This window comes from Leptosomus discolor, chromosome 10 (assembly GCF_034619465.1).
Source record: "Leptosomus discolor isolate bLepDis1 chromosome 10, bLepDis1.hap2, whole genome shotgun sequence".
In the NCBI taxonomy this organism is placed as follows: Eukaryota; Metazoa; Chordata; class Aves; order Leptosomiformes; family Leptosomidae; genus Leptosomus; species Leptosomus discolor.
Window position 1 is genome coordinate 2,750,146 of NC_141400.1, and position 27,526 is coordinate 2,777,671.

The 27,526-nt window shown below is 51.9% G+C and overlaps 1 protein-coding gene and 1 non-coding gene across 2 annotated transcripts; both read left to right on the forward strand.

The window, feature by feature from the left end:
• The first annotated feature begins 1,601 nt into the window (after positions 1–1,601).
• Positions 1,602–23,688, forward strand: HSPA9 (heat shock protein family A (Hsp70) member 9). The gene is made up of 17 exons (XM_086471268.1): positions 1,602–1,688; positions 2,747–2,805; positions 4,199–4,286; positions 4,399–4,580; positions 5,114–5,238; positions 6,803–6,876; positions 6,965–7,071; positions 7,899–8,061; positions 8,738–8,830; positions 10,509–10,718; positions 13,134–13,361; positions 14,176–14,280; positions 15,324–15,441; positions 17,812–17,906; positions 20,153–20,245; positions 21,928–22,068; positions 22,901–23,688. Exons 1-17 carry the CDS (start codon positions 1,602–1,604, stop codon positions 22,958–22,960), a joined length of 2,028 nt encoding a protein of 675 aa, XP_086327394.1. The 3' UTR covers positions 22,961–23,688.
• LOC147414783 (small nucleolar RNA SNORD63) lies at positions 13,617–13,688 on the forward strand. The gene has a single exon (XR_015183822.1). It is a non-coding gene; the product is annotated as a small nucleolar RNA SNORD63 (small nucleolar RNA).
• Positions 23,689–27,526: the final 3,838 nt, after the last annotated feature.

The window sequence follows — 27,526 nt, forward strand, 5'->3', positions numbered from 1 at the left end:
TGAAGCCTCTCCCATCCTCCCCATCCTAGTTTGTATATCAGGGATTTTGATCACTAAAATAACCAATGATTACATTAGTATAGGAATATTAATAAAGTCATATAATAAAGCGGACTGGTCATTGTAAATGTCAAAATTAATAGCAGGCATAACATGTATGCTTATGTTAAAATATGTTAAAGATCATGACTTAGCAGAAAAGGTGCAAAGTTACATTAAAAATTAAACATTTTAAGCACGTTAGGAGGAGCCATCCCCCGTGCTTCCCAGCGCGGCAACAAAGCCGTGCCAGCTTCTCTGCAGCTGTGTGGGTAAGTCTGTCGTGGTGGCGACCCTCCATCAACACTGTGAGCCGTTCGGAAACCACCTGACCGAAGGGTTATCACGGGTGGCTCGGTGATACCGGCTGGTATCTGCTAGGCCCCCGCAGTGGCTCCTGACCCGACAGAGCCCACCCGCTCAGGCAGCAGCAAGCAGACGGAGCCACCGCCTGCCCTGCCTTTCCTTGCCGGCAGCTCCCAAACCCGCAGTGCAGGCGGGGAAAAGCAGCCGCGGCCCGTGCGGCCTCGTCCGGGGAGCCGGTGCCGGGTGAAACGGTGAGCTTCCATGTGCAAACTCAGCCTCCGCCAAACCGAGAGGCAGCCTCGTGTGCAGGGCCGGGCGTGCCGGCAAGGCACCGCTGCCGGGCTCCACGCTGCCGGGCTCCGGCGGCGTTCAGCTGAACGCGCCTTTGGGAAAAGGGGATAAACCCGGCAGGACTACGGAAGCAACGAGCACGCGTGGCGGGCAGAGGCCCGTGATGCGCCCGGCTGCCACAGCCCCGTTTTCGGCTGGGCCTCTGGCGCTCCCGGGAGCGGGGCGCAGGCTCGGGCCCTGCACCGGTGGGGACCGGGGCTCACCCCCGCCTACAGGGGAGGCCTCAGCGTGGGCCCTGCCCCAACTCCCCGGGCCTCTGGGCCCGTTCCGGCCCGTTCCGCCCCGCCCCGCCTCCAGGCCCGTTCCGGCCCCGGTACCGACCCCGGCCCGGCCCGGCCCGGCCCGGCCCTTCACACAGACGCCCCGCAGCGCGCGCTACCGCGCATGCCCGCGCGCCTCGGCGGGCCTGGCTTGCGCAGCCGCAGTAGGGTGCTCCCCCCCCCCCCCCGCACTCCCGCGCACGCGCCAGGGCAGCGCCAAGAGCGCATGCGCGCCCTCCGCCCTGACGCAAGGCCGCTGCAATCGCCCTGCGCTTTATCCTGTCCGACCTTGAGTGCGCGGCCGCCCGCAGGACCCGGGCTGCCCCGCGCCGTGCCGGTGCGCAGCGGGCCACTCCGGTACACGTGTCCCGCCCCGGCCCGCGCCGGCCGAGGTAGCGGGCTCTCTCACGGCCTTAGCGAGGCCGCGCGCAGCCGTGCCCCGCGTGTTGGTGTCCGAGCGGAGGGCCGAAGGCGAGCGGACGGGTCAGGCGATCGCCGCGACAGCCGGAACCGTGGGTCCTGCGGCGCGACTCGCCCCCCCCCCCCCCCCCCCCCCGCGGCCCACGTGGGTGGAGGTTTCCAGAAGAGCCGCGGCACCGCGCGCACCCTCGTCCCGCCGCCGGCCCGGTCCGCCGCCGCTCCGCCATGCTCACCGCCAGCCGCGCCGCCGCCCGCCTCCCGCTGCTCCTGCCGCGCGCCGCCCCCGCCCCCGCGCCCCCCGGGCGGGCCCAGGTGCGCAGAACGGGAGGGGCGGGGGCCGGAGGAGGCCTGGCGGGACCGCGGGAGGCCCGGGGGGGCTGTGGGGACATGGCGGGGCGGCGGGGGAGGCCCGGCGGGACCGGGGGGGGGGGGCATGACGGGGGCGGCGCTGGCAGCGTGCGAGTCCCGGCGGCGGCGGGGCCTTTCGCGGGCCGCCGGCCCGTTGGGCTGCCTCGAGTACCGAGTCGGTGTTGGGAAGAGAAGGCCTAATGGCGGGGCGGGGCGGGGGGGGGGGGGCGGGGAGCGCACCGGGAGCGCGCCCCGCACGCCTGGGTCCGTTTTTTGGGGAAGGTCGGGGTAAAGTTGGTCGGTGCCTCCCGCCGTGTGGAGGCCGCGGCGGAGGCCGGGCTGGGGTGGGAGGTGACGGCGCTGCGGGAGCAGGCGCGGGCCCCGCGCCCCCGCCGCTCTCCGGCCTGGCCGCTGTCAGCCGCGGCGCTGGCCCGCTCCGGGCAGGCCCTTCCCGTCCCCCGCCCTCGGCCGGGCCAAGGTGGTCGGGTCTTGGCGCGGCGCCGTTTGTCTGTTGTTAAAAAACGCCTCAAAGCAGGGAAAAGGACGGTGCTTTGGGAGTTCGGCACGTGCGGAGTTACGGCCGCCGCCATGCGACGGGAAAACCGGGGCTGCGGCTTCCTCGGGGGGGGAGGGGGGGGCGTCGTAGATCAGCTGCGGGTGGCGGCGCGTAAAGCCTCGGAGATGGGTTAATGTTTGTTCGCTGCGAGCTGCAGGTTCGGGGTTAATGTGCTGAGGTGTCGTTTGCCTGGAGGCATGTTTGTGGGCGGCTTCATAGGAGGGAGTAGCTCGGTTCTGGTAATACAGGTCAGGGTTATGCCGGATGGAGAGGTGCAGGAATGGGCTTTTTAGGGCAGTCTGAGTCTTTCTTAAATTCTTCCTTAGTTTGCACTTAAAGTTTTTAAAAATAAAGCACAGTAGTAGGACGGTGTTGCTTTCAGAAGTTGTCGGCCTGTGCAGGTCTTCGCTTGAGGCTCGCTTAATGTTTAAAACTAAATCTTCATTAGAACATCTTTATTTTATAGACATTCTGGAACGGCCTCAGTCAAAATGTTCTCAGAGCAGCATCCAGCAGAAAATATGCGTAAGTATTTCCTCGCTTTTTCGTGTTTGACCGTTTGATATTTGTTTAGTCTCCTCCTGATACCAGAACTGATAATTGGAGTCAGAGATGGAGTGACAGAGCGAACCCAGCAAGATAAAACTAGAACCTGTGCATGTACCTTTCCTAAGGCTGTTTCTTTGTCTCTTGTTTTTTTTCCAGGGGAACTTTTAAGAATTGTTCTTCCTCCCTTCTCCCACCACCAGCAGCATCCACAAAACATGGATTGTTGAGATTTGTTTGATTAATAAACGCAAAAGTGCCCCAAACATTGGTGGAACAGTTTGATTTAGGCTGGCTTGAAATGAGGGCAATGAGTGGCTCCATTTCACTACAGATAAAGTTTATTTCCAACAGCTTGTGCATTTCAGTCACTTGTTTTCCTTGTTGCAAGGTAACTGGAAAAGAGCAGCACTTAGTTGTGTAACTCAGTCAGATGTTTGGGGCTGATGCTGATTCAGGACACGGAGCGGGAAATCTGTTTGTGTTGGGAAAACTGCCCAGCTCTGGTTCGTACAGAGAGGCAGAGCAGTTGCGCCTTTCCAAGTTCTCTGCTGTATGTTAGTTGAACTGGAGCTGGAGCGATTTGGTGTCTTGGGGAGTAAGAAGGGGATATCCTGGCAGTAAACGTGCTCTGCCTTCAGCATACCTCCTCCATCCCACAGCGTGGCTGTGTTTATAAGGCAGAATGAGGATTCAGGAGCTCTCTGTAGCCTTGAAAGGGGCAATCCGCTCCTCCTGGAAAGGAGAAGGAGGTTCAAATGTGTCTTGTGTAATAAACTATGCCCGTTTTTCAGAATTAATCTAATTTGTTGCTCTTCAGCATCGAAAAGATGATTATCTTTGGCTCTGGCTGAGAGAACCCTTCATGGGTTGAGTAATTTGTTATCTTTGTGTACTCTTCTCTTTGTGCTAAGCAATGATAAATAAAGCAATAATAAATAAAGCAATACGATCTATGATTAGCAGCTGGACTCCAGGTGGGTGTTTTCAAACCAGTTTGAACATCAGAAGTAACCCAAAACAAGTCCTGTCTGTGTTAGAGACAGAATTAGCTATGACTTTGTTTTCTGTCAAAATCTTGAGGGATATTGAGAATATATGTAGTAAGGATTATTCTGGTGAAGAACAATATTTTATGTGTTAATTTAAGCAAGTGAGAATTTACCTGTAAGAGGTCTGACTGAAAACGGGCACAAGGTTAAATCCCTGGGTAAGAGTCAGAGAACGCCTTAGGTCAGAACACGATGTGTATTTGTTTCAACATCTAGTGAAAAGTCACTTTCTCTTGTCTTCAGGGTAGAAATGGGTTTTGCTATCTAGTTATTTTACCTTGGCAATAATTTTTTTCTCCACAATGTTCCCCTCTTTACAGCTCAGAAGCAATTAAAGGCGCTGTTATTGGAATTGATTTGGGTACAACCAACTCCTGCGTGGCAGTTATGGAAGGAAAGCAAGCGAAAGTGAGTGAAAAAGGAACCCCAGCTTGCGGTGACGTTGTTAAAGTTGGATGTCCCGGTTAGTGTCCTTGGAGGCAATGCTTTTTGATGGCCTTCTGTGACGTTTTCTACCCAGGTGCTGGAAAACTCGGAAGGTGCCAGGACAACCCCTTCAGTGGTGGCGTTCACAGCCGACGGCGAGCGCTTGGTGGGCATGCCAGCCAAGCGGCAGGCGGTGACCAACCCCCACAACACCTTCTACGCCACCAAGCGTCTCATCGGGCGGCGCTTTGATGACTCGGAAGTGAAGAAGGACATGTAAGTGGGGGTGGAGAGCAACGCCACTGCCAGCAGGAATGCATAAAATAGGGCTCTCTAACCTGGCCTGGTTTAAAATATAACCCTCTTTGGGGTGAAGTCGCTGCACCCTCATGTCTCAAAGGTTCGTTGCTCCTGTTGTGAGGGCCAAGCTGTATTTTGCTACGTTAGTTACTGATCTTTTCAAGGGCTTCAGAGAAGTCAAAGGTCCACCCTTTAGTCTCTCTCTTCCCTCGCAGCCTGGCTGATGCTGTGCAGAACGGTCAGCATCCACCAAAGGAGACTCCTCTTGTTCTCGAGGATGTCACAGTCCAAGCTGTATGATCATACCTAAGGCTTGTGAGGGAGTGACGCAGCTGATGGAAAAGCAGAAGGAGCGTATTGGTGCTTTTGGGACTGCCTGGATCTGAGGCTTCTGTTGGCCAAATTCAGTAGTCTGTGTCTAGAACTCGCACGTGTTCATCTGCTGATAGTAGTTGCAGGGGTTTTGTGCTGATGGAGAAGTTGAGTGTGGAATTCTTCTGTTTTTTCAGTAAGAACGTTCCGTTTAAAATTGTCCGTGCCTCCAATGGTGATGCCTGGGTAGAGGCTCATGGGAAGCTCTATTCTCCAAGCCAGATCGGTGCCTTTGTGCTGATGAAGATGAAGGAAACTGCAGGTTGGTGCTGTTTGATCTTCGCCATCCGTGCGTGCAAGCGTGACCTTGGTGCTGGGCCGTGGTGAGCGGAAGTGACGTCGCCGTGAAGGCGCTTTTTGGGTGCGGGCACCCTGGTACAGCAGGCCCTTCCGCGGGGCCGATTGTGGGGAGGGCGCAGCGGTGGGCTGTTACGAACCCTCGGGGAGGATCAGTGCCTACCTCGGTCTGGGGGTTTTGGCAAGATGTTAGTGCTTTTACTTGAAACATATTCTTACCGAAATTGGATACCGATTGAGTTGATGCTCTGTTTTAATCGACTCGAATGCACTCTTACTCAGAAAGGGGAGCTCCTTGTCCTTGTCAGCTGCGGTCCTTGTGCCAAAAAGCACAGGCTTTTGAGTGGCTTTGTTCTTACTCAGCTGCTAGATACGTAGCAAGAAAGGGAGTGTTCAAGGGACCCAGTTTTGGGGGCTGAATGAAACCAGTGGTGACTTTGAAATCTTCACTAGGAGAAAATATCCGTTGGCCTGGAGAAATTTTTTTTTTTTTCTTTCTTCTTTTAAATTGCTGATGTGGTTTCGGGGGGAATTGAGTATAATACGTAGAGATAATAGTCAGTAGCTGCCTTCCACAGCCTCGTTTGGTTCACACTGTGCGTCCAGCGGTACGTGTTGGGAGGGCAGGACTACAGGTTGTCACTGAAGCTTCATCCAAAGGTGATTTTTTTTACAGTGTGAGGTCCTGGACACTTGCTGAAGCTCCACCCACGAGTAAAATAGGAGCGTGTGGTGTACGAGCCTCTAGATGCGATCGATCTGCCGTACTCTGAGGATGATATTCCTTTGCCTTCAGCAGGGCTCTGCTTCCTGGAGGTCTGTGGGCTCTTGGCCCGGATGCCCCATGGCTGGGACTCCGGCATGGTCTGGCTGGGCCAGCCCCGCCAAGCGATGCAGTGTGTGAGGGCTGTGCAGGCTGATGCGCAGGGGTAAATCCCGTCGGGGCGTTCTCACTGCTTCGTGCACGTTCTTCTTTGTCAGCAGGTCTGAATCTGCACTTGATGACGGCCTTCTCTTTTTTTGAGAGAAGTTTGTGACCTTAACTTAGGGTCTAATACAGACTTTTCCTGCCTTGCTGTCTCAAGCGCTTGTAAAGTTAGTATGTGGACATGACTTGTACCACGTCAGGGTCACCTACAGCAGATTCTATGTAAACAGGATGAAAATTAGGAAGTTTTAAGGGCATCACTTGTTGAACGCTCCAAAGAAAGGGAAAACCACTTCAGTCCCACACACGAAAAAGACAAGCCCTCAGATGGATCCTCACTCACTAGTGGCATCCAGCCACTGGTTGAATTGCAGAGCTGCTTAGCTGTTCTGTTGGAAGTCTACAGACCTTTCCACGTTATGTGGAAGGACTGGATTTCTGCACAGCTCCCTCTGCCTCTTCCCAGAAAACAGCAAGTTCTTGGGCAGCAAGCCCATCTTCTGTTCTTAGTTCAGGAAAATTATTTCAAACCGTGTAACAATAACTCGGTGTTCCCGTAAGATAAGGGTGACTCTCTGTTTTGTCTCCTTTTTTCCTCCAGAAAATTACCTGGGACATTCAGCAAAGAATGCTGTGATCACAGTTCCTGCTTACTTCAATGATTCTCAGAGACAGGTATTCACCAAGCTGTAAGATTTTTCAGGCTTATAAATTGCATTTAGTTCCTCTCCGTAGTCAGCACTCGTCCTCTTTTCTTCCTCAGGCTACAAAAGATGCTGGGCAGATCGCTGGCTTGAATGTTTTGAGGGTGATTAATGAACCAACAGCAGCTGCACTTGCCTATGGTCTGGACAAGTCTGAAGACAAAGTGTAAGTGCCTGTTCATAACACCTACCCTCTCTTAAATAAGCTGTAATTTGCTTTGTGAAGTGCTGCTTCTGCTTTCTGTTGTTTTTTTTTTTTTTTAAATCCGTTGGTTGGAATTCTGCCAAAGTAGACTCAGGGCTGTGAGTCAGTGCTCTGTAATGTCACCTCTGTTCTATGCCAGCCAGACTTGTTAAAGAAACTAAGTTCATAACTTGCAGCTACAACTTAGTAATCAAAGCTGAGTGTCAGGTTAATTCTCTTGCTGGTAGCAGAGATAGGTGTGGCCAAGGACAGCCGGGTGAGAGGCTGTCACCGCGGGCGCTGAAGCGCAGCGCCGGAGCTGTGCTGAGGTTTGGTGCCTGGTATCCTCAGCTTGCGTCGTCTTCCCTGCCTGCACTCGGCCTTCTGTCACTGCCGAGTGTCGTTATTTAAGCGCAGGGGGTTTGTTACAGATCTTGTGTTTCTGCTGTAGATTATAGGGCTGTGAAAGCTTCACGTTTTGGAAAACATGTTTCGTAATGGTTCTGGTGTCCCTGCCCTTGTCGTTGGAGGTGAGTGTGTCTCTTTTTGAAGGAGGAGGAACTGCCCTCTGAAATAACGAGCAAGGTTAAGCGTTGTGCAGCACATCTTTCAGAGAAGACTCCCATGTGGACTCGGAGTGCTCAAGGCATGCCCACGCTGCGTAATCGGTTTAGTGCTGCCTCCAGAGAGGCTTTTAATTCTTGTGGGCAGGAACAGGAATTCTGCGCGCTTCATCTGCTGAGGAGAGTGATTCTTGAGCCACGCAGCTTTGCGCAGAAAGTAATGTTTTTCCACATCTGTTCTTGTAGCATTGCAGTCTACGATTTGGGTGGCGGCACTTTTGATATTTCCATTTTGGAAATCCAGAAGGGAGTCTTTGAGGTGAAGTCCACCAACGGTGACACTTTCTTGGGTGGAGAAGATTTTGACCAGGCTTTGCTACAGTATATTGTTAAAGAGTTCAAGCGAGAGGTAAGGGATCCCATCAGAATTCAGTCTTGTGTTACACTGGTTTTCGACATCACTTCTATAAAAGAACGGGAATTTCCTTAAATTATTAGGGCTTGGTTTGTGATCTGTGGCCCAGTTGCGATTTCAGAGTATTGGACACCTGTTAGCCTGGCTTCCAGTGCTTACACTTGTTCTCCTGAGGTGGAATATTCCTCTCCTGGAAGACACAGAATGGCAGGACCTCTGCCTTTTTTTCCTCTAGTGTAGCAGGGCTATTCTATACGTAGTCTGCTTGCTTCTGATACTAAAAGTCTGGTCCAATTGGATGTGTCAGCACAGATGCACGCAGTACGGTCCTGCAGGGTGATCCCAACTCCTTTGCCAATCCAGTCCTGTCTTGATATTCTTATATATCTAAATATATATTTATATTCTTTATATATGTAAAGCTTTTCCGAGGTTGAATCAGTTACTTTACAATCACTATGAGAGCAGAGAGGGCTGGCAGATGTTTTAGAAACGCTAAGTACATTTGCCAGAACTGAGAGAGATCAGCAGAAGTGCACATAACAGGCTGTATTTCCACAAACATCTTCACAGTCAAGAGTGATAGGAAGTGAACTGCGGTGAAGAGAAGCTCTCCACGGCTCCTGTGCAAAAGCCGGGAGTCTGTTAACCCGTGTTGTTTGTCGCTTAGATGGGTGTTGACCTGACTAAAGACAACATGGCCCTTCAGAGGGTGAGAGAAGCATCGGAGAAGGCCAAGTGTGAGCTTTCGTCATCTGTGCAGGTAGGTGGCTGGGTTCAAAGCAGGTCAGTAAAACATTTTGATACGCTGAGTTTTGCATTATTTGGGTTTACAAAGCTCTATGAAATCGCTGCTTTTTTTTCTTGAGGTGGCAGAACAAGCTGCTGTGTCACCCAACGGCATCGCTTGAACAGAAAGTCACTTAGCAGGGTAGGCTGTTTACGGGCACGGTTAGTTGTTGGAAGCAGCGTGTTAGCGGGTGCTGGGTTTTTTTGCCTTTCTTCTGGCACTGTGTTTTCTCACCTGGCAGTGGGTGACCTTGTTCCCAACTTAGGGCGTATTTCAGAAGTAGGGTGGGGATCAGGGAGTCAGCTGCAGCTAGTACTGCTGGGTTACTGGAAGCACTTGGGGCTCTGTGCAAGCAGTTCCAAAGCCTTGGTGCTACTTGTTCCACTGAAACAGCTAATTTGCCTAATAACAAGAAATTATTTCTATAAAGAGTCTTTGCTTACGTGTCTATAGAAGAGTTGTCTAGACAATGGGCAACATATACCCCCTTTCTTTTTTCCACCCACTTTGTATATTAATCCATTCAAGCACATCCTTTATTCGCTACTGAATAAGGAGCTGGCGAAGCAGCAAGCTGGGGGTATAATAGTCTTGTCTAAGTGAAATTAAGGTCAATTATATAGTCATTGAAATGGGGACTCTGCCAATTTCTAGGTTCTGTATAAACATTTTTTTTTTTTGATGGTGGTCTTTTTGTTGGCTAGTGGGGAGCTCATAGCAAGGAGTTTAGGCCGGTCACAATGGATGCATAGTTCTGCCAGAGACATAGCAGGCTCTGTTTTACGAGCTCTAGAGTTGGCAAATACAGTCTGTTCATACCAGGAAAAACTAAATTCCTTAACTCTTTAGCAGGGAAGGGAAAACAACTTGGCTTTTGGCCCTATTTTTCCCTAATGTTTTTGACCATGCTATTTATAAAGTGAACGCACACCTCTAGTCAGTAACATGGGTTTAGTTCTTGTTGTGTAAACTTGAGCTCTAGAGCTTAAAGCACTAATACTTTTAATTGCTTCAATTTGTATCTTTTCGTGTCAGCATGACTCGGCACTTGAACAAGATGGTTTCAGTATAAGATTGGCTTTAAAAACCAGCATGTGAGTTTGTAAGATCGCTCGCAAATAGCCGTGAAAAGTGGGGATTATCGTCCCTGGCGCTGATGAACTTTGCGTTAAATGACAACGGGCTGGCTGTTGAACATGAGTTGTTTGCATTTAGGAAACAGTCATGACTGACTTCCTTCAAGTAGCTTGCCTTATGTGAAATGTTAGTCACTTGGCGATGTTTTTTGGAACTCTGAAGACAGGCATTCTTCTGTGTTGTGCTACTGTTTCAGCTCTTACCTCCTGGCTGTGATAGAAACAAACAAAACTTGTTTTTCTTAACAAAAAAAAAGACCTCAGAATAACACAGTATTAAAATTGGACCTTAATAGTAGTAACCAAAAGATTTAACAGTCATTTTTCTATCTCTTGTCTGAAACATTAACACAAAAGTGTGCTTGCTGCCACTGAAAGACTGGGCTGCAGAGTGAACAGGCATGTAGGTGCTTCAGTACAGGCAGAACGGAACCTGTAGCTTGACCTAAAACCCACGTGTAGCTGCGTTTATTTTCCGTTGTGTTTTTCACTCGGTGCCTGTTTCTGCGCTGCAGACGGATATTAACCTGCCGTACCTTACAATGGATGCCTCTGGACCAAAGCACTTGAACATGAAGCTGAGTCGCTCGCAGTTCGAGGGCATCGTGGCTGATCTGATCAAAAGGACGGTAGCGCCGTGCCAGAAAGCCATGCAGGATGCCGAAGTCAGCAAGAGTGACATTGGTGAAGTCATCCTCGTCGGTGGCATGACCAGAATGCCAAAGGTATGAGAGAAGTCCCTGTTACAGGCGAAGCTGGCACAGGTACCCAGTGCTTTCTGTGAAGGGTGATCTGTAACAGGAAAGTTGGGAGTCCGATAACTTCAGAGCTCCAGCAGCTGAAGGCCCCTGAGGAGAGCAGACTAAGTGCCAAGCAGGCACATAAAAGCAGTGGGAAGGGACACTCTCGTCCTGATTAATTAGCTCAGCTTGGGTCTGGGGGCCGTAGCTGAGTTGCACTTCACAAAGACAAGGGGGAGGTATCGGGAGTTGAAAATTCAACTTGACTTTCTGATGTGGACCCAACATAAGCAGCGTTGTTTGGGCACACGGGGTGTTCTTCGGTGTGTGATAAAAGATGCGCTTCAGTGACAACAACCTATCAGTAATCTTTGCCTTCCAGTGGATTTCTTCCTCCGTGTAGAGCACTTACAGATAGCTGTGAAGAAGCTGCACAAGCAGAACAGCTCTGTTACCTGCTGGTTGCGTGTATTCAGCTACTTTTTGAGGCTGGGTGCTGTCAAGCAGATTTAACTGGCTGTTCCGAACACTTGTTACCCAATACCTGGCCCTTGTATTCTGTGGTGATAAGCACCAACAGGTAACTTAGAAGCTCACTCTGCTGACGTGCACAGTCTTGCAGATAAGATGCTGTCTGCCAGTGATTTACTGCTCCTGTTCACAGCAGTGCAGATGACTGCTTGGCTCCCTGGAAGTCAGAACGTGTGTGTGCACCGCTCCCTTCAAGGGTACAGCTAGTCCTTAGCTACAGAGATCATCATCATCTCGTTCCGTAGGGATCAGTCAGGCTTGGCCTGTTTGTTTGCTGTTAAGATTTGTGATTTGCAGGTCCTTTCTAGCATGATGGGCGTGTACGTGGTCCTGCTTTGGGATTGATTTGGGGTTTGGTGGTGGGGTTTTTTCCCCCCCGTGTTCAATGAGCCTGGGGGCTGGCGGTGATAGTTGTGTGTGCAGAAGGTCACCTGGGCGGGGGGACCAGAGCAACAAGATAAACAGAAGCTGCTGCTCTGGCCAAAGCTCAGGTGGACTAACTGGGCTGTACCTTCCCAAAGTCCCTGCTGTTCCAGCTGGGTAAAGGAAAAGCGGTGTGGTTAGCTACGTCTGAAGTGGTGAAGAACGCTTCCAGAAGTGGTGTAAGCCCTTTCTGAAACGTGTGTCCTTTGGGGGTGGAAGACAGTACTTAAATATTAATTTTTAAATTTTTTTTTTTTACTACTTTACCTCCTATTTGTAACCCCCAGCATCTGTGGCTTTGAGCTTACGTAATGCTTTCCTGGGTGCCCGGAGTTCCAGCTCTGGCTCACAGACCAGTGCCAGCCTTCTCTGGGGTGTGGTGTGTCCGCTTCACCCTGCTGGGAGGGAACGCGCCTCCTTTGGAGCGCTCACCTGGCCAGTGCTTCAGGAAACCTACAGTGGGTGGTTAGAAGTGATGTTTCTTTTGTGCTGTAAAATACACCTCTGGGGGGAAGGACTTGCGCTTGTTACAGGCTCATAGGTCAAGTGTCTTCGTCTGAACGCTGCCGGCAGATGCCTCTTGGCTGGAGCGCAGAGGAGTTGGACGTTCGCTTACAGCACAGCGTTCCAGGCGCGTCGCGCCGTGCCGACGTGTGCCGGACTCGGAGGGGAGGGAAGCTGCGAGAGGGAGCAGAGTCCCGTGCCCCTCTCCTGTAAGGCAGAGCAGCGGGCTGCTGGGCTGCGCTCTGGTGCGGACACCTCATCGCATTCCCGTCTGGATACTTCAGCAGTAAATCCGTTGTGATCACGAGCACATCCTTCCGGAAGGGCAGAGCAGTGAAAAGCTTAATAACGCAGCTCAGGCTGTCTGCTGACATAGCAAATCTACTTCTCTGGTGAAACAGCCCGTTAAATAATTTAAAAAATACTCTACTTCATACAAGTTTCACCCCCCCCCTCCTTTATTACACACAAACAAGATGAACTGGCCTTCTGCTGTGGATTTTTTCTCCCTTCCCTGTGCTCTGCCTCCGCAGCTGTTCTGTCCTTGACAGCTGTTCTGCCCAGCGTTGGCTTGTACAAGTTCCTGGGGAGCAGTCCTGGACTCCTGCTCGATCAGCATGGAGCGATCCTTTCTGAATGTGGCGGGGCTCTGTGGAAGGACTGATGCAAGTTGACTTGGAGCTGGCAAACTTGATTGCAAGAAAGTCTCCAGGGGCGGGGTTGTGTAGACTGAACGAGTGCATTTAATAGGGTGCGTGGAAGATGGGGAATTAGGGAGCAGTCACAAGCCTGAGGTCTAGTATTTCTGTCGTGCCACAGGGTGGCGTGGCAGCTGGAGCATAAAGACACAAACCTTTCGCCGAGGCTGGCCTGTTCCTGTGGCCGCAGCGCTGGGCGGTACTGGTTCTCTCTGCGCACAAGCTGTGCTTTCTCTCCATTCAGGTGCAGCAGACTGTGCAGGATTTGTTTGGCCGTGCTCCTAGCAAAGCGGTGAATCCTGACGAAGCCGTCGCCATTGGCGCAGCTATTCAAGGTGGCGTGTTAGCTGGGGACGTTACTGATGTGCTGCTGCTGGATGTCACTCCCCTCTCCTTGGGGATTGAGACGCTGGGAGGTGTCTTCACCAAGCTCATCAACAGGAATACTACCATACCAACTAAGAAGAGCCAGGTACAAATTGACTCCAGATGGGTGGGTCTTCTGTGGTGGTGGTCTCAAACAACCAGTGAAGGCTACCCGAAACATCCCAGTAGATAGTCTTTGTCGTCTCCTCATCTGGCAAGGAGGAGCAGCGTAGAAATCAGGTTTCATGGCAGCCACTGAATATCTGTTGATCATTACTGTGCCCAAGAGGGGAGGGAAGCTGAGTTGGTGTGTGCCAGGATACCCCAGGATGATAGTGGCCTGGTCAGGCTTGCAGGGTGCGTGCCATGATGTTGACTGTCAACACATCATTCTGAAGAAGAACTGTGTGGAGACCTTCTGTAACTGAGCACCGCACCCGTTTGAGACCACCCTTCCCGGTCTGCATGCCTTGGAAGGGATTATTTTTTTTTCCTGTAAGGCCCCAGTAGACTTGGGTGTGATCCTTTCTCACTTCGCCTTGTCTGGGTCTGCTCGCGTGTGCTCTTACTGATAACTCGTGTTCTGGGGCGTGGGTTTGGGGCAGGAGCCCTGCTGCTTCGGGAGGAAAGGCCCTGGTAGCGTGGCTGCCGCCACCGGGGCCTGCTGCTGGCGTGGCATTGCCAGTTGCCGTGTGCTTGAGTGCGTATAGGACCAGGTGGCAGTGAGCCTGGCTGTTGCTCATCCTGGTGCCTCTGTTTTCTCAGAGGAGCAGGGGAACAACAAACATGTAATGATTCTTTATCTCTTCAAAGCAGCCTTTCTTTATTCCTTTACTTGTTGTTTAGACAGCCTGTAACTGCATCAGTTCATGTGTTGCAATTTACTTGCTAGCCAGTAACTTTCTCTTCCTTTTCCATAGGTGTTTTCCACAGCTGCTGATGGGCAAACCCAAGTGGAGATTAAAGTGTGCCAGGGAGAGAGAGAGATGGCTAGTGACAACAAACTTCTTGGCCAGTTCACATTGGTACGTTGGCTACTCAGTGTTCATGACCTCAGACTTGACCTTCTTCGAGAAATTTAAAGCCTTCTCCGTTTCAGTGGGCCCCTGAAGGCGGTGTTGAAGGGGAGTCATCTTAGAGAAGACATTTGACCCGGTTTGTCGTAAAAAAGCAGTGTCTAGAGGCACAGCCTGATTCTGGGACAGCCTTTCAGTGGCAGGGGAGCAGCTAGCGCTTGAGATGGAGCTGGAAGTTTCGATGCAGTCTTATGTGGCCCAGGGCCGACTGCAGCGTTAGGGCCTGGTCACCTCAAAGGCGCCTCTTTACTTCTGGGCACCAAGAGCTCTGCAGTACCAGACTGTGCAGCAGGTAAACTGAACGCTGGCCTTCCCTCTGGTGGTGCAAAGACAAGACTTGGAGCAGGCTCTGTGATACCAGCAGTCCCGAGGGTAACCCGTTCCTAGCCTCGTACCGCTTCTCTGTGGGCGCCTGCTTAATGGAGAACAGATGTGCTCCAGGGCTTCATGTGCGACGTGAATCTGCCTGACCAGCAGAGTTGGCTTGGCCAGTGTTGGCGAAGTTTGGCACTGTTGTGACTGCTTGCCCAGGCTTGCTGTTGCTAGGGAGAGCCCCACAGAAAGGGCGGGCTTTGGCTTTCTTCTGTACCCTTGAAGGAAGCTGTACAGCCTGTCACTCTTAAAATGGTGATCTCCAAGGTAGTTGTTGAAGTCTAGTTGTGCCCAGAACTGAGGGGACAGAGCATCCTGCCATGTCCATGGAAGAGGAGCTTGTTTAGCAGTAAAGCAGAACCTGTGTCACCTTGAAACCAGACTTGGGGGCTGCCTCTCGTGGTTTCTGTGCACTTGTCCTGGGTAGAAATCTGCATCCTGTTAGATCTGTCAAGATACTAATTCACCACATGATGCCAACAGGTATTCAGGGAACTCTGCTCTGAGGGTTAGTTGGTTAATAAATAGTTGATTCGGCTGACAGATGCCCAACACAGGAGCCTTGTGCCCTAGGCTCGTGTCCGTGCGGGAGCTGATGGCTAAACCTTTCTTGTTCTCAGGTTGGGATTCCCCCAGCGCCCCGTGGAGTGCCCCAGATTGAGGTCACTTTTGACATCGATGCGAACGGTATCGTTCACGTGTCAGCCAAGGATAAAGGCACCGGACGCGAACAGCAAAGTAAGTGCCCTGGGATGCTGCCTCGGGACGAGGAGGGAAGGCGTGGAGCGGTGATGGTGCTATAGCACGCTGGGCGCTGAGGGTGACGCTAGGTGGCTCCGAGGGTAGTGGAGTGCTGCCTTGATGGGCATCCTGCAGTCCAGGGGTGGGGACTGTGTGGTCTCTTGGTTAAGAGCAAGAATGACACAAGCAATCTGTTGCCAGTGCAGCGTAGATGCAGTTGAAGTCATCTTAGCCTGAGTGCTTCCTCTGGAAAGGAGGGGCAAAGGGTTACTGCAAAGTGAAGTGGGGAAAGGGAGACGGGACAACTGACCTGCGGTTTCATTTTAAGGCAGTAAAGCTCCTGTAAACAGCGCTCTGTTTGCCCTCTCTGTTAGCCTGCTGACAGAGATTGCCACCAACGGATGCTCTCTCCTTGCACAGTAGGCAGAGATGAAGCATCTGCCTCTGCCAAGGTCGAGGAGGTCCTCACTGGCAGGGTTTTACCACATTCCGAGTCATTTTGTACTGTATGACAGTCCTTTCTTGGCCTTGCCATCTGCTGTGATGGCCACAGCAATGTTCCAGCAGAGTGCGACTGTTTCCTGGGCTTTGCTGTATTTATCAGCTGTGCCTCGGTCCCCACAGAGGTGTTGGACCTACGGGTTGGCTGGCTGAGGGCTCACAGATGGGTGCGAAGCAGTGCTCTTGCTGCTTTACGGGGTGTCCCGAGGAGCTGGGAGCAGGGATGTTCTGCCCTACGTTACCCTGCAGGGACAGAAACGGGGGTTGGGGATCCAGCGCCTTGCAGGCGGCGTTCTGGAGCTGGGCCTGCTGCTCCTTGGGGGGCGCCCGCTGCCAGCGCGCCAGCAGATCGCTGCCTCTTGGGGGCTGCCTGCAGGAAGGTGCTGGCTTTAGGGGAGAAATCGAATGAGGAAGATCTCTGTTGAACCCAAGGCGTGTGACATACAGCTGAACAGATCAGCCCTGGGCAGAGACCCTGTGTTCTTTATAAAGGTCTTGAAATTCAAGTATTTTGAAGCAGCAGGGTTTTTTTGCATAGCCACCTTGTTCGTTCTCGTGCACTCAGGCTGGAAAAGTCTCTAAATGGCAGGAGGCTTGGGGACTTCAAGCTGTCAGCATGATTTGCACTGCAGTGCAATGAAGTGTTAGACCCGGTGTTCTGGGGTAATTAACGACACCGTTGACATTTTCTAAAGCTCTATTGCGGGCTCAGAAAATTAATTTGAAGCATTTGCGGATTCCCCTGAGACGAGAGATCTCTTTTGCGCCTCTGACTGGGAAGCCTCTCTGCTGCCCTTCAGTTGTTTCTTGGAGGTGACCACCTGAGGGATCGAACGTGTGCTCTGGTTAAGAAAAATATTGTGAATTCTGTATTGGCAACTGGAGGGTGTATACTGGTCTTCACCATACTGCTTGCCTTTTACCATAAATTAGTTTCCAAAAACACACTGCTTGTCCCGTTGTTTTCCTCGTAGATTTTCTGTGTGGCAGCCTTCTAGCTCTGGGTAAATGTCTCCTGGTAATAGGCAACCAGAATTTTTGAGCTGCCTGTCTGCATGCAGACATGGTCCTGATTATAAAGCTGAACTCCTCATACCACGTCTGCATCCAAAGGACACAAGTGTGTCCAGAGTTTTGTGTTGTACTATGGACAGATACTGTGTAGAAAACTTTACTGTGTAGAAAACTTACTTCTAATGAGGTTCCTAGTATACCTTTTTTTTTTTCCCAACTTTGCGATATTCAGGACGTTGGTCTTCTCTCTCCTAATGAAATTACGCTTTACTGCAGAACTTTGCTTGCATCTAGGCTGTATTTTCTGACTTCTTGGCACAAATGGAGAGAAATAGGGGACCTTTAGGACCCCACCTGTAGAATCATGTCATGTTGTCTTATCCTGCTACCAGCCTGGGCTGCTTCCCAACAGTGAAAGGAATCTGTGCCCTGGTAAAATGATTCCTTCTGTTTGGATTGGTTCTGGGGTTTTTGGTTGGGTTTTTTGCTGGTTTTTTTCGCTGTTTTGTTTTGTATTTTTCACCTGCTGGAATGCCCCTTTGATTTTGGGGGCTTTGTGTCCTCCATTTCTAGGAGGAGTAACTCAAGAATGGTCCAAGTGACTTGCAGACCAGTGGACAGGAGGTGTCTGGCAGAGCCGTGGAGCCTGTAGATCTAAGATGCCAGGCTTTTCTCTTGCGAGCAGCATCGCTGCCTCTTCAAAGGCTGGCTGTGCTTGTACTGCCCACGGGGCCTTCACAGGTGCAGAGTCCCTGAGCAAGGCGGCTGCTGTTGGGAGGGCTTGGGAAATAGTACTCTTCTTCCCTCAAAGATGGGAGCGCGTTCATTATTCATGCTTCTTCTCTAATGCAGTTGTTATCCAGTCTTCTGGCGGCCTTAGCAAAGATGAAATTGAGAACATGGTGAAGAACGCAGAGAAATACGCAGAGGAGGACAGGCGAAGAAAGGTAACGTGGTCCGTAGGGTGTCTGCCGTCCTGTGCCGGTAACCGTGCTCCCCTTTGAGGCAGCCGTAGGCTCTGGTCTGTATAGTCCGGAGCTGTTTGCATCTGCAGTTACAAATACCAGCTTGCTTCCTTTTCTGTTCTGTTTACACACCAGAGTTGCAAGAGGGTGGATGCAGAGGCGTTTTGGGGTGGATGCAGAGGCGTTTTGGGGTGGGGTTGGGTAACTTGCCCTGTGTCAGTAGCGTTTTCATTCCTCCCTGAAGAATTCCTGGGACATGGAGGCAGCAGTAAGCGACCTCACCTGCCTGTTACTCATGACTTTGTAACTCCAGCTACGCTTTTTGCCATCAGGGCTCTTTCCTATCCTGCCCGTTATCCTGGTTGGTCATGTCAAGCTCGCCTGCTACAGCTGGGTTCTCCCGGTGATGTTCCATTTAAAGGAGGGGCAGTATGGGGGGATTTAAGCTACTTTCTCTGAGTTGATTTTAAAAGGTAATTTATAGAATCTACCAAGCAAAGCTGCACCTCAGCATCTGCCTTCATCGGTGGGAAGTTGCTTCCCATAGTGCTTAAAGTCCCCCTGTGGCATCTGGGATGCTCTGTTCATCTGGGCGCAGAAATTTGCCCTCGGCGCGGGTGAAGCCATCGGGAGGTGTTTGAAAGCCTCGCTGACTTTGTCAGGAAAAGACTGACACTTGCCATGGTTGAGTGACTGAACCTGTGATATATATATAGGATTAATGGTTGGAACTAATTGGTTTAATGAGGGTAGTACTAATGAACTATGCCACTAAATATAGAGCATTGATTTTTAAGCAGACACAGCACAGACCTACTGTGGGATGTGGCACCAGCATACGTGTAGCAATTGCTGAAACTGGCACACTGAATTGATCCACTTTGTGTTCTCCTAGTCTGTAGAAACCTGCCTCAGGTGTTCAGGCAGCCCTGTAAATCTCACCCTCAGTAGAGAGGGGTTCAGAAGAGGACCCAAGGGGGGAATGCATGGAATAAATTCACACGAAGCAGCATCGCCTTGCCTCAGAACCTCTAAAGCCACAGAGCACTGGCTTGGTAGCGATTGTGGGTTGATGAAGAACCTTTAAAGGCCTGGGTCTGAAAGTCCCACTGTTTAAATAACCACACCATTGCCATGAAGCGTAGGTGGTGGCCTAGCGTGTGGAGAGGCTGCACTGAAACCTTTGTCCTGTTGCCTTACTTTGACTTTGTATCTTAAATTGCTGAATAAGCCTTTCCCTGTTGTAGTCCTGAAGTGGGGCTCATCTCTGTCCAGTGACCTATCAGGTGAAGGTGGTCAGGTTACTTTCTTAACTAACATTTCTCTTTACTTGGCTTGCATAACTGTAATTGCTAAAATCCACTCGTTACACCTATCTGATCATGGTTTTACTGCCCTGGAAGTATCATGAATGCATAAAGAGAGTTACCACTCTGCTTGACTCTGCATCCTGCTGTGAACTTTGACATCCCACAAAGAGTGAAGACCTAGTGTAGAAACAAAATTATTTTTCATCAGCTTTCCTCTGTAAGCGGTTAATCTCCGGAGAGCGTTATCACACCCTTGTTCAGGTAGACTGTTCTTCCAGATGGAGAGGGCTGGGTGTCCCAGAGGCTGTTGCTGGTGATAGTTCATGTTGACACTGGGGCTGAATTATGTCTTTGCAAGACTGCTCAGTACTTAGAGCCTACCCTGTCCCCGTCGGTTGTCTTTGCCACGGTAACGTTAGGAACTGTGATATGTCTTACCTAGCACAGCGGCGGTTTTCCACTCCTGAGGTGTTACAAGCATTTGTAGTAAGGGGACATGGGTAAAGCAACCCAGCATTTTGGTTGTCTCTAGTGCCCTTGTTGCTGTAGAAGCTTAAGAATATTTTCCAAAAGCCCTGCTGCTTTCCCAAGGAGCAGAGAGCTGTCTCTGCAGTTTGCTGGCTTTTTTTGGTCGTGCTACAGGAGTTGCTTCGAACTTCCAGGGAAGTGAGTCAGAGCGTGAGAGCATGTGGATTGCCTTGCCTAGACAGCTTGTTTGGGCCTTCTGGTGCCAGAAGGCATCTAGAAATGGTTTGCTTGTGTTTCTTCTTGCCCCCTTACCATGAAGAAGGACCCTGGGTGGGAACTAGAATGGAGCTTGGCAGTTTGGGGAAAGAAATATCAGCTGCTAATTCGTACACACACAACTTGTACGGCCAGTGCTGCGTGCAGTAGGCCCTTACGAGCTCTCTTACCCAGGAACGTGTGGAAGCTGTAAACATGGCCGAAGGCATCATCCATGATACAGAGTCTAAGATGGAGGAGTTCAAGGATCAGCTGCCAGCAGATGAGGTAGGTACCTTCTGATCCCCTAACAGTAAAGGAGGAAAGATTCCTTGCTACATCTCTGCTCAAATTCTCCCTTAACTCCTAGCTGGCTCTGGTCAGTGGCACTGACTCTGTGTGTGTTTCCATGCGCAGTCATCGACTCTTGTGGTTTTTGCACTCGATGAGTGGGATGAGCATGGCTGCTGGGAGGGTGGAAGGACGTACTTGGAAGAACATGGCTTGGATAATAGCAAATACCCTGTTTCAAAGCGCGAGTTCAGTGTCACTGAAGATCTGAGAGCCTTGGAAGCTGTTAATGAGAGGTTTCTGCATGAATTATGTCCTTGACTTGGCCTTGCAGGGATTTGATAAGAACTGTACTGTGGCCTGCATGAGAGGAGAGTTTTGCTCAAAAGCTAGAGATTGTGAGCGGTGCCGACCACTGTATCAGCAGAGGGACAAAGGCAAAGCTGCTGTGCAGTCCTGGCGCTACAAACACAGCACCCAAGGGCTTGCAGGCAATGAAAAGTACTGTGTCCACTTAACTCCACATTTTCTTCTGTCTTTGGGGTGGATATTTAATATCAAGCGAGTGCTTTTCTTACCGCTCATAAGTGACAGTTTGATTTCTGCTTTATGGATTTCAAAAGCCAAGTTTAAAACACATTCCTAGAGTTGACTTTAAGACTGTGCAAGCAGAATGAAAGGGCTCCTAGAGGCTCTGTGAGGCGTTGGAGGGAACGAGATTGTAGTTTACTGGTAAGTGGCCTCTGATCAGTTTAAATGCTGCTTTTCAGCCCAGCTCCTCTCTCTAGGATGAATATTGGTTGACTTTCTGGGATTACGATCACTGGAGTGTTTTGGGGTTTTTTTTCATGGGAGCATGTTCCTGTTCCCTGTTCCCTGCAGGGACTGTTTCTCTAACATTTCGGGGGGTGAATACCAAGGGACAGCGGGCAGCAGTGCTTGGAGGGAGCCCTGCGCTGTCTGGGTGGAGATGGTGGCCTGGCACAGGCGGCGTTGGTCACCTTGCCCTTCCTGCGGGTCCGGATGAGAGCTCTGCCCGCGTTCTGCCTGCGGAGGCCGCCGAGCGAGCGCTGCCGGCACCGCTGTCCCCCAGTAACCTCGCTCCTCCAGGCCTGCCGCCCCAGCAGCGTGCCAGTCTGACAGAGCAATGCCAGACGGCGTGGAGGGTTTGCCAGATGGCTGCAGGGGCTGGGATGAGCCCGCATCGCTTCGGTTTGCCTCCCTGCTCCTTCTCCCACGTGCAGCAAAGGGCGGTGAACAGCCGTACCCGCTGGCTTTCTGACAGTGCCTTAAATAGAGGTGGAAACCAGCTTTCTCTTCCCTTTCCCCTGGCTCCTGGGGGTGACTGCCTCGCTGGTGAGGCGTGCCAGGGAGAGCAGCTCTCATCCTTGGCGGGCTGCTCGGTCTCTGCGGGGCTTTCTGTCCTTGGCGCCTCTGCTGAGGCAGCAAACAAGGGGATCGATTAATGCCAACTGTGGCACATTTAGAGAAGTGGACAGGTGCCCGTTGGGAACTGAGCACAGTCCTAGTCCCTGCAGACCGTGTGGCTCAGTTTGAGACCTAGCTTCATGGCTTCTGGCAAAAAAAAAAGGTAGTTTTGACCCATGAAATGACAGGGACGAGATTCTCAGTGAAGGAAGTGCGGGATTTCATTGTGGGTTTTTGTGACTTATTTGCAGTGCAACAAATTAAAGGAAGAAATTGCTAAAATGAGGGAACTTCTGGCTCGTAAAGATACTGAAACGGGTGAAAACATCAGGCAGGCAGCGACCAGCCTGCAGCAGGCTTCCCTGAAACTCTTTGAAATGGCATACAAGAAGGTAGGTTCATGGTCCTTTCCATTTCATAGCCCTCAGATGGGGAGGGGCGAGTTGGGACACCAGCTCTTACCTAAATCTTGTGCTTGGGGGGTAGCACTGAGCCTCAGTGCAGCTCCCCGAGCGACACTTGCTGAAGGGGCAGCTGTAGAAAGTTGGGTGGCTGAAGACCTTGAAATCTTGGCCCTCCTGCCTGCCAGGCGATGTGCCGTGTTACGGTGCAGCGTCGCATGGAGAAGTGCTGGAAGCTCTGAGTGAGGAGCGTCAGGAAAAGCACGGATGGGGCTTTCCCCAAGGGGTGTAGGGGGGTACAGAGTGAAGTCACATCTGGCCTTGCTTTAAGGGTGATTGTAAAACAGGCTTCTGGTTGGGTCTGCCTGCCGTTACAGCAGCGAGGCCATCGGGGTTTTCTTCTCAACCCCCTTCCCAGGGAAGGGCTCACCCATTCGAGGCCTGGCAGGTGTGAGCTTCACCTGCCCACGGAGGTCTCCCGGGATGGAAGTGGCACGCTGCCCAGGTGACCTTGGTGGTGCTAAGCTGTCCTTACTGGGGAAAGCTGCTTTTCTGGTGTCAAACTGGAAATGTTCAGTGCTGCAATGTAAGCTCGTTAGGTCCACTGGGAAGGTGTAAATGGGAAGATAATTTCCTGCCTCGTAGGAGCAGTCGTGCAGATGAAGATTGGTTCCATTCTCCAGTGGAGTTACCCTTTCCGCTGAAGGTTCCTTAAGGGTTTCTTCAGTCTAGAACTAACCTAACTAAGCAGGTAGCCAGGAAAAAAATGTTGAGGAGAAGCATTTTGGTGTTAACTACGACTCATAAGCCAACTCTTTCACAGATGGCCTCTGAACGAGAGGGTTCTGGAAGCCCAGGGGATCAGAAGGAGGAGAAGCAATAAGAAGTCTCTGTCTTGCCTTGACTAGAGTATGAAGAAGAGGTCGATTTTTTTCTTGACGCTTGGGAGAGAAGGGACCTTCCTGAGCAGCAATGGGCAGAATTCAGACTTACTGTGTTTTTGCAGTATTCTATATATAAAATTCTTTAATGTATAAACTTAGTGATGTGTCTGCTAGATAAATTGTCACTTGATGAAAGTTAATTCATGCCAGACGAAGGTTTAAGTGTTCGTCCCCGTGGTATTCAACTGAGGCACCTGGGGACTCGCTGATCATTTATTTCTGATACTTGACACAATGGCGTACTAAATCTGATCTCCAAGTTTGGAAACCATGTCACTAAATGGAAGGGTGGAGATGGAAGTCCTGCTGGAACTGGGAGGAGAGTAAGACCTGTGTGGACCCTCCTTGTGGATCTGAGTGCTTGTGAGCAGGTAATGAGGCCTGTGAGCAGCAGTGGTAAGGCTGGTTGCATTGCTGGAGAACATTCGGATCTGCAGCTAGGTTAGTACCCGTGTTCTGAAGGAGAAGGGTTACTTCAAATTTAGCTGTAACATTATTTCTTACGAGAGAGGCTATGTGGAAGTTAAATACTTTGCTTGTCTGAGCCTTCTGCTCCATCATGTGTCTATTCTCTGCTTATGGTAAAACAATTTCCTTGAAAATAAAACTGTTATTGGATCCAATCTGGATTTTTTTAAAATAAAAGCAGAAAAGTGTCCAACATGGAGTTCATGGTATCCTGGCCTTTGATGGAGAACATGAGCGTGTAAAGTGCCCGTGAGAGCTCCTGGGGGGAACAGTCAGCCGGCTGTGGTGGCGGCAGCTTTCTGGTGTTTGTGCTTCATTCACGTGGGCAAGGCAGCGTCAGGTGAGGGTGTGTCCCTCTGCGGGTGCCCCTGCTGCACTCGCGGGAGGTGCCGGGAAGTCCTGCTGGGATCTGCAGTAGCAGTGGGACTTCACTCTCAGGCACTTTGTGCCGGGGCTCAGCCTCCCAAAACAGGCTGTAGACCCGGAGCAGCAGTTGCCTGCTGCTGCTGCTTCTAGCAGCCAGGCCTCCCAAGGAGGTGCAGTCTCCTTTCTGCAATATATTTACCTGTTTCTCCTTTTTCCTCTCTGTGTGTGTAGTCAACTGGAAAGAAAAAGCAAACTTTACTGCTGCTCAGATACTTAGGAGGGAGGAAAGGATTCTTTTTTTTTTCTGGCACTCTAGATGGTTTTCTAAATGAGATAAACTGTTAGGGAAGGCTACAAGTCCTGGTTCTGCAAACTTCCCTTTAAGTTATGAACTGGAAGGGATGAAGACTCTGTGCTTCTGCTGGGGGTTGTGTGAACGTAGCTCTTCCGCAAGTGGGCAAGTGACACAAATTGATTGTGCATGAGTCCGGGTCCTGTTACTGTTGGGTTTTTTATGTGGCAGGGCTTTATTTGTCACGGGCAGGTGATGGCAGGCTGAGGTGTACTTACAGCAAGTGACCAGCATGGTTTCTTGGAAGTTTTGAGGACCACGTGGCTCAGGGTGGGCATGTTCCCAGCAGCTGCTGCTCCTGAGCTGGATGTGCCATCCAGGTGCGCGACTGCGTGTCGCGTGTGAGGCCACGTGCGTCGTTCTGTCACAGCGTAACCCTGCTCCTCTTCTAGAGGTGGGGTTTGGTGATGGCTGAGAGCACTTGGCTGGGCATCTCCTGAGAATAATCTCCTTCCCCAAACTCGATTGCAGCTGACTTCTGTCCTCAATTTCCCTCTGCTGCTGCTCCTGTCGAAAGTGATCCCCTGTATAAAGCTACAGTCTGGAAAAAAAAGAGGAGGAATTCTCTGGCAAAGCAAGGGGGGATATTTCAGGTGCTGAAAGGAAGTGTCCTTAAGTGAAAGGTCAAAAACCATCCTCTGTGGAAGCTTTTCCTGCTGCCTCCCTGAGGCTGCAGCCAGATGTTCCTGCAGCAGAGCCGGGCGCAGGACGGGCTCTGTTCTGGGCTTGTAGTGCCGTCAGGGCAAAGGCCATGGATCATCAGCCCGCTGCCTCCAGGGTCCTGGGTCATTGATCAGGATTGGCCTTTATCTCTTCAGCGAATCCCTTTCCTTGTCAGAGTTCACATACATCTTTCATAGATGTTCTTTATTTTGTAATGAGCTGTTCTTAGCTCCTCCTTTATAAGCTAAATTATTGAATTAGGGAGGGAAAAGTGAAATGGGGTCATGTGTGTCGTGCTGAGAACAGTTTCTTGCTGTGAAAAACTGCCAGGAAGGCAGGAGACGCAGCAACTGGGCTGTTCTCTCTCCTGAAAAGGAGCAACTCCTGTCCTGGGGAGTTAACTGCTGCCATCCCGCTGCTGGGAAGGCACCTGTCTGGGGAGGTATCTGTTGGCACTGGAGAAAGGGTGTTGGGGCTTCGTTGTCTGCTGTCCTTTTCCACGTAGGCTGATACTCATCTTAGGAAGCCTATAGCCCCAGCGGTGCTGCAGCTCTGGAATAAATTACTGCTCTGGGTGTGACAGTAATTAAGAAAAGTTTTGCACGTGTTCTCTGGGGGGAAGAAGGTGCCGAGCGACGTTTGTGCTGCGTTTGTGCTGCGTGCTCCCACTGGCATGCATCCTCTGGCGGTGGCCTCTGCGGGTGGGAGCAGGTCAGTGCGAGGCACAGCCTCCTTGGGCTCTACCCATCAGGCTGCCTTAAAACAATGACGTTCAGCAGCACAAATACGACTGGGGTGGCAGATGCCAGCGTCACAGCTCCCGCCTGACTGTAACAGGGCAGGGAAGGCTGAGATTTCAGTCAGGTGCAGGTTACCTCCGCTTGCCTGCCGCCGCTTCTTTTCCTTTCCTGAAAGCAGTTTGCCCCAGCTCAGGACAGCCTCAGCATGCCACGTTTGGGGAGTGTGCCTGGTGAGGACGGGGACCTGCTGGGTTGCCTGTACAGGCAGGAGGCGCTCGGCTTCCTTGGGGATTGCTGTACCGCACAGGAGGAAAGTGAGATGGAGTCTCTCCCCGTTCCCCACAAGACAGTGACCACCAGCGCGCTGTAAAGGCACGGCTGCTTTTGAAAACGCCTCTCTGAAGAGCGGAGCAGCTTATTGAGAAAGTTCTCTCTGATTCAGTGGCTCTGCCCCCGTCGCTGCTCTCGGTTCCCTCCTCGTTCCTGCGGAGCTGTGCCGGCTGTCAGCATCTGTGTCAGCCAGCCGGCGGGAGAGCTGCGGGGGGAGCTGACGGCGGCGTCTGTCGCGTCGGGAAGGCTGGAGCAGAAAGTGCCACAGCCAAGTGGGTGCGTCGGGCTGGGAGGCGGTAGCTGGAGTAGAGTCCCGGGTTGAATTGGAAGTTGTTGTCTGCTCGCCCATCTGCGTACGCTGTCCCTGTCACATCAGGCACAGAAACTTCCATCTCAGCAGGTCATCTCCTAAAGCCAGGCATAATCCACTGTCCTGCTGTTCCGAGGAGGATTATGAAGGGCTGTGTGGGACCAGATGCACGTGGAAAAAATACCTGTAAGGGTTGACATCAATACTTGCTCGGCCCCAGAAGAGAAACAGGACTTTAAATCCAACCAGGTAGCTCAGAAATTCATGGTATCTCCGTGGCATGACCCTGTCGATAGAAAAACCCGGCTTCGGGCTGAGTCCCAGACCAGTCTCTGCTCAGGTCAACATGCTGCCCAAGCTGGGCCAGGGAGCTGAAAGGCAGTGCAGGAGGGAGAGGAGGCTGCAGCGGGCTCGAGCTGGGGGGGGCACTTGCCATCCTGGGAGCACAATCCCCCCACGGCATGGCACAGCACAGCACGGAGGCCAGGCTGCCCCTGGGCAGGGCAGGGGTGGTGACCAGGCTGACGGCAAACGCCGGAGCTGGGATGTCCCAAGGAGGCAGATTGGGGTTGGAGGGACACCGTGACCATGAAGCATCCAGCTGATGGTGCCTGCTCAGCGTCACCAGGAGAGCATCACCTCGGGGGGGGGGCAGTTGGGAAGCAGCCTCACTGCTACCACTTGATAAATGGAAGTAAATGGCTTCAGTGTCATTTCATCGCTGCATTTCCAGCCAGTCCTATTTTGGACTGTCCTGGAGGCAGAGCCATCAGGTGCTCCCTCGGCCATGGCACTCCCAAACCCACCGCCTGGCGTCTTTGGGGCAAAAAAGGCAGGTTGTGGGTTTGCAAACCTGGGCACCGAGGCTGCGGATATGTTTAGATGCGGTTTTTGGACGAGGGCGCAGACACACAGAGGCAGTCTGGCTCCCCACAGCCCCGCTGTCATTGCGAAAAGTGGCACAAGGGTGGGCTTGCTGGCCCTTCCCCGAGAGCCAGAGACTGCCGGGCCAAGTCACCTCAAATAATGCAATCATAGAAGCCCCGGCCCGTGGGTGCAGCTGGGACACACGGGGGACCCTGCTCCCTGAGCCAAGCTGCTGCTGTCCTGGGGAGGGGCTGGCGTGAGCGCCCCCCCCCCCCCCCCCCCTCATCTGGGACCCAGAGGGGGCTTTCTGCAGGAGAATGCCCCCTCGCCAAGCTGGGCTGTGGGGCCAGGCTGCAGCCATACCGTAGGGCAGGGAGGCCAGCGCCCCTCGCCCAGGGACACCAGGCAG